The sequence below is a fragment of the Triticum aestivum genome, chromosome 3D (genome assembly GCF_018294505.1).
Source record: "Triticum aestivum cultivar Chinese Spring chromosome 3D, IWGSC CS RefSeq v2.1, whole genome shotgun sequence".
In the NCBI taxonomy this organism is placed as follows: Eukaryota; Viridiplantae; Streptophyta; class Magnoliopsida; order Poales; family Poaceae; genus Triticum; species Triticum aestivum.
Window position 1 is genome coordinate 615,748,839 of NC_057802.1, and position 6,546 is coordinate 615,755,384.

The 6,546-nt window shown below is 44.4% G+C and overlaps 1 protein-coding gene across 1 annotated transcript; it reads left to right on the forward strand.

The window, feature by feature from the left end:
- Positions 1 to 213: 213 nt before the first annotated feature.
- Positions 214 to 1,700, forward strand: LOC123081042 (tricetin 3',4',5'-O-trimethyltransferase-like). The gene is made up of 2 exons (XM_044504009.1): positions 214 to 703; positions 865 to 1,700. Exons 1-2 carry the CDS (start codon positions 306 to 308, stop codon positions 1,535 to 1,537), a joined length of 1,071 nt encoding a protein of 356 aa, XP_044359944.1. The 5' UTR covers positions 214 to 305; the 3' UTR covers positions 1,538 to 1,700.
- The last annotated feature ends 4,846 nt before the right edge of the window (positions 1,701 to 6,546 follow it).

Below are 6,546 nucleotides of genomic sequence, written 5' to 3' on the forward strand. Positions count from 1 at the left end.
TGTTATGTTTCTAGTACACCTACTCACAACATTATGAACAAATTATAGCAAAACCTACTTATAAACCACAACCACAACAATAATGTAAGGGTACAACTTTCCGGTGTGCCATATCCATCCCTTGCTTTTCCTGAAGACCAAGAAGAAAAAGCAGTTGGTGTGGTGTGGTGGTTGGTGAGCCAGAAAGCCCCATATAACCAGGCCCCTTCCCGTCCTCCCTCCAAAGTAGGTCATCGCTCAGTCGCTCGCTCACACTCAACGCACGTACCCGCAGCTCGGCTCCGGAGAGGCAGAAGCTAGCAGAGATGGGCTCCATCGCCGCCGGCGCCGATGAGGATGCGTGCATGTACGCTCTCCAGCTCGTCTCGTCGTCCATCCTCCCGATGACGCTGAAGAACGCCATCGAGCTGGGACTCCTCGAGACTCTGATGTCTGCCGGCGGCAAGTTCTTGACTCCCGCCGAGGTGGCTGCCAAGCTCCCATCCGCAGCGAATCCGGAAGCGCCGGACATGGTGGACCGTATGCTCCGTCTGCTGGCCTCGTACAACGTGGTGTCGTGCAGGACGGAGGAGGGCAAGGACGGCCGTCTCTCCAGGCGGTATGGTGCTGCGCCCGTGTGCAAGTACCTCACCCCCAACGAGGACGGCGTCTCGATGTCAGCGCTCGCGCTCATGAACCAGGACAAGGTCCTCATGGAGAGCTGGTGAGCTAGATCGATCATTCCTCTTTCTTCATCTTACTTTGCCCATTTGCTCAGTACTCTTTGTTCAGAGAGTAGTAGCATCTCCCTGTTGCAAAAGATGTGGCAAGCAGAGCACATATATGTTCCAATGTGTGGGTGAATCATACCGTACCATTTTTCAGGTACTATCTCAAGGATGCGGTCCTCGACGGTGGCATCCCATTCAACAAGGCATACGGGATGTCGGCGTTCGAGTACCACGGCACGGACCTGCGCTTCAACCGCGTCTTCAACGAAGGGATGAAGAACCATTCCATCATCATCACCAAGAAGCTCCTCGAACTCTACAAGGGCTTCGAGGGCCTCAACACCCTCGTCGACGTGGGCGGGGGCGTCGGCGCCACCGTGGCCGCCATCACCGCTCACTACCCCGCCATCAAGGGCATCAACTTCGACCTTCCCCACGTCATCTCCGAGGCGCCGCCGTTCCCCGGTGTCACCCACGTCGGCGGCGACATGTTCCAGAAGGTGCCCTCGGGTGACGCCATCCTCATGAAGTGGATCCTCCACGACTGGAGCGACGAGCACTGCGCTAAGCTGCTCAAGAACTGCTACGACGCCTTGCCGGCGCACGGCAAGGTGGTGCTCGTGGAGTGCATCCTGCCGGTGAACCCGGAAGCCACGCCTAAGGCGCAGGGAGTGTTCCATGTCGATATGATCATGCTCGCGCACAACCCGGGTGGCAGGGAGAGGTACGAGAGGGAGTTCGAGGCCCTGGCCAAGGGCGCCGGGTTCGCCGCCATGAAGACCACTTACATCTACGCCAATGCATGGGCCATCGAGTTCACTAAGTAGATGATGAATGACAACGTCCACCCATCTGATGCATCCACCTGCATGTGTACTTTCTCTTGGTTTTTCCTTAATTTTGTCATTCTCTGAGTCATTCTAAATTCTAATGTTTGCGTCGTCCATTCATTCGAAATGTACTACCATTAATAATGTTAATTGCTCTTAATGGTTGTGTGTATTAAAATCCACCTTTTGTTGAAGAAAAATGGTTGTGTGTATCTTATATATCTATATCTAGAGTCATCCCTACTAATTTATTTATCTTAACAAGGATGTCAAGTGGAAAAAAACAATCAAGTAATTTTAACATGCTTCCTTTTACCTCCTCTTTTCACACGAGAGGTAAGAAGGTAAGAATTAATTAGACCACTAGTTAATAAAATCAATGACGCAGATCTATTATGTACTCTTATCTCTCATGTGAAAAGGGGAGGTAAGAGGGACCATGCTAAAATTTGCCCAATCATATATAACAAGTCCTATGCATTTTAAATTTTGGTTATCATGTTCATTCTAAATTTTCATCAACCAATCCTCGCAGCAACACGCGGGGTATCATATAGTTATGACAACGATGACATGATTTCACTCCTTTCTTGAGTATACTTTTTTTTCTTGAGGATACAATGAAGTGAAGTGTTATTGATCTTTATAAAAAATGTCCATGAATGTGTTATTGCTTGGATAGATCCTCAAATAATATATTAATACTGACATTGGTAAGTGGAGGCACCCAAGCTTCAGGTTGCAATCATTGCAAATAATGAAACGAAAGAACTCCTACATTCAAGATAGAGCACCGACTTACCATTCTGGATTTCATTATCAGAAACACTGGATTTTCCAAACGACTATGATTGGTACTCCACCAGACCGACCGGAATACCACGTGAATCTGACCATCCATCTACAGGGATAACGACTTTTGTCCATCCAAATAAATGGTAGTAGTTATCAACCAGAAAGTGGGTATGTCACAGTTGCGTAGAACCTACGTTAGGCTGGCCATAGTGGAATTAATTTACATAGTAACATAATGCAATCCACTACATGTTTGCTTATGTGGCAAGTAGTTAATGAAGAGAGAGGTGCTTGTGGTAGCATAACTCAACCCAAGGCAAAATGAGTATACAACCTAATAAATACAACTATCTGTGGTAAACTACTTTTATAATACTTTGCACTATGAAGATAGTAACATAGACTAGCACTAGTAGAAAAAGGGCCATTTGTCCCGGTTCGTAAGGCCCATTTGTCCCGGTTGGGGACCGGGACTAAAGGGTCGGTACTAAAGCCCTAAACCTTTAGTCTCGGTTCTTACACCAACCGGGACAGATGGGCCTCCACGTGGCCGCTGCGGCGAGCCCAGGCAGGAGGGCCTTTGGTCCCGGTTGGTAGCAGCTGGCAGGAGCTGAGATTTATTTTTTTGAAAGGGGGTGGTTTAGGGGGTTTTGGGGGGTTAATTTAGGGTGTTAGCTAGCTAATAGAGAGAAGTGTCCTCTCTTATCTCCGTGCTTGGTTTACCAACGCTACTGCTATGCCTAAACATGGCTTACATTGAAGTGAAGGCAACATGTGGTGCATGTCGAAAGTAATACTAATCCTAACTTGATCAAGTTTGGATTAGTACTACTTTTGACATGCAGCACATGTTGCCTTCACTTCAATCCAATCCATATTCATTTCACCCACTGATATATAATAACTCTTCATGCTCGCATCATGCATCATCATAATAACAAGTCCTACTAACCATCATCATACAACTTCTACTCGTTATTAATAACAATTCATACGATCATCATCCTCATAGTCATCGAACCAACCCAACATAATTGTTCTTAGCACATGATCATCAGTATTAGGTAGGACCTAAATACCCTCTTTAAGGTAAAATAGCATAAAACAATATAGGCCCTGACTCTCCATTATGGAGAATGGAGATCATCCTCTCTCCAATTCTTGCGCTTCGCTTCCTTTTGCTTCCAAGAACCTCCTTACGACTGTCCATTGCTACCTCTTGAGCACAGCGTTGGTTTTCCCTTGAAGAGAAAAGGGTGATGCAGCAAAGTAGCGTAAGTATTTCCCTCAGTTTTTGAGAACCAAGGTATCAATCCAGTAGGAGGCCACACGCAAGTCCCTCGTACCTACACAAATAAATAAGAACCTTGCAACCAACGCGATAAAGGGGTTGTCAATCCCTTCACGGCCACTTGCAAAAGTGAGATCTGATAGAGATAAATAAGATAAATATTTTTGGTATTTTTGTTTTATAAATTGTAAAGTAAAGATTGCAAAATAAACGGCGACAGAAATTGGCAAGTTGACGAAAGATTAATATGATGGAAAATAGACCCGGGTGCCATAGGTTTCACTAGTGGCTTCTCTCAAGATAGCATAAATATTACGGTGGGTGAAAAAATTACTGTCGAGCAATTGATAGAAAAGTGCATAGTTATGAGAATATCTAGGCATCATCATGTATATAGGCATCACGTCCGCGACAAGTAGACCGAAACGATTCTACATCTACTACTATTACTCCACACATCGACCGCTATCCAGCATGCATCTAGAGTATTAAGTTCATAAGAACAGAGTAACGCATTAGGCAAGATGACATGATGTAGAGGGATAAACTCAAGCATATGATATAAACCCCGTCTTTTTATCCTCGATGGCAACAATACAATACGTATCGGTTCCCCTTCTGTCACTGGGATCGAACACCGCAAGATTGAACCCAAAGCTGAGCACTTCTCCCATTGCAAGAAAGATCAATCTAGTAGGCCAAACCAAACTGATAATTCAAAGAGACTTGCAAAGATAACAAATCATACATAAAAGAATTCAGAGGAGATTCAAATATTGTTCATAGATAATCTTGATCATAAACCCATAATTCATCGGATCTCGACAAACACACCGCAAAAAGAGTTACATCGAATAGATCTCCAAGAAGATCGAGGAGAACTTTGTATTGAGATCCAAAGAGAGAGAAGAAGCCATCTAGCTAATAACTATGGACCCGAAGGTTTGAGGTAAACTACTCACACATCATCGGAGAGGCTAAGGTGTTGATGTAGAAGGCCTCCGTGATCAATGCCCCCTCCGGCGGAGCGCCGGAAAAGGCCCCAAGATGGGATCTCACGGGTACAGAAGGTTGCGGCAGTGGAAATAGGGTTTTGTGGTGCTCCTGGATGTTTTCGGGGTACGTGGGTATATATAGGAGGAAGAAGTAGGTCGGTGGAGCTGCGAGGGGCCCACGAGGGTGGGGGCGCGCCCAGGGGGGCAGGCGCGCCTCCCTTCCTCGTGGCCTCCTCGCTTCTTTCTTGACGTCCACTCCAAGTCCTCTGGATCACGTTTGTTCCAAAAATAACTCTCCTGAAGGTTTCATTCCGTTTGGATTCCGTTTGATATTCCTTTTCTGCGAAACACTGAAATAGGCAAAAAAAACAGCAATTTGGGCTGGGCCTCTAGTTAGTAGGTTAGTCCCAAAAATAATATAAAAGTGTATAATAAAGCCCATTAAACATCCAAATCAGATAATATAATAGCATGGAACAATCAAAAATTATAGATACGTTGGAGACGTATCATCCATACATTTTTTCCATTCTTTGATTAGCATGTGTTCACCGGTTTTAGAAATCCGGTATGGACAGTGAGATTCGTAGGATGACCTGGCTGTATGTTCAAAACATCAAGGCGACCATTCTGATACATCAAATGAGGCACACAATCCATCAGGATTCTCTGTTCAAAAACATACTAATAACTTCGTAGTTAGCAATGATGTACTGGTTTTAGAAGTATGCAAAAGATGCACAGATGTCGTAATAGTAAAAAATCTTACCAGGGTATCTCCATAGAAGTTACCGTGGTTCAACACGTGCACTAGTGGCACGTATTGACCATAATTTGGAGGAGTATCATAATAGGTATTGTAATTCTCAAGGTCAGTACAAAATGCGATCAGATGATTTTTCTCCTGATAAGTTAATTCGGAGCCATCGGTGTAGTGGGTTTTGTCTACCACTACCGCACATTGTTTGAAGAATGAAAATAAGCTATCAATGGAAATAAGTTGTCAACTATTTTGAAATAAACAATATAAATTAGCTAATAACTATGTTTGAGAAACTCACATAGCGGTAGAATTGGAAGCGTATCAACAAGGACCCAAATGTCCATATTGTCTTGCTCGATGTCAGGATCACCAAGATCCATGGTGACAGCATATCCTCATAAAAACCATACATCTTGCAAAGTGCTTCCCAATTTGGGCAACCAAAATGGGTTACGCTTTAAGAATTGTACAGATTTACTTCAAAATTCATACCATGATGGGTCCTTAAGTGAATTTTCTTTGTTTCGAAACTTTCATGGTCTTCAAAACCCATCCTCTCCAAGACATGGCGTCTTGCATGGCATGGGATAAGCTAGTCAAATTGTAAAAGATGAAAATTACACGTTGAAATAGTTGAAGTCGTGCTTAATTACGAAAAAACACTTGTCGTCGTTGCGTACCGTTTCAACATCGAAGGTCTCCTGGAGCTTAATGCTGAAGCGCCGATCTTCGTCCAGGTGAAGGAACCTGTCGCACAGACCTCGGTCGTCGTTTTCGGCGTCTGAGTACGACATTTCCTATGTTCATAATTCAAATATTAAACTTGTACAATTACATATATGTACTACAAAAACTAAATTAGAACATTATTATTCATCATGGGTTGACTATCGGTCTGTCGAGTCTTTTCTTGAAAACTCTCAGCTCACGTGGTGTATATATTCGACCGTCGATGATGGTAGCTCCTCCTTTCGTTCCCGAGTGCATTACACCAAATTGTCTAGCACACGGGAACGAAGGAGAAGCTACCCCACGACAACAGTCGGGATTCTTCGTCCTCTCATATATATATGGTGGAGACTCTCCCTAACTGATTCCTCTTTGACATTTGCGACCGTCGGTGATGGTAGCTCCTCCTTTCGTTTTCGAGTGCATTACACCA

Excerpts from the sequence above, each read along its gene's own strand:
- LOC123081042 (XM_044504009.1), top strand. The coding sequence starts at position 306 with ATGGGCTCCATCGCCGCCGGCGCCGATGAGGATGCGTGCATGTACGCT. Across the intron at positions 704-864 it reads AAGGTCCTCATGGAGAGCTG|GTACTATCTCAAGGATGCGG; the intron begins GTGAGCTAGATC and ends ACCATTTTTCAG.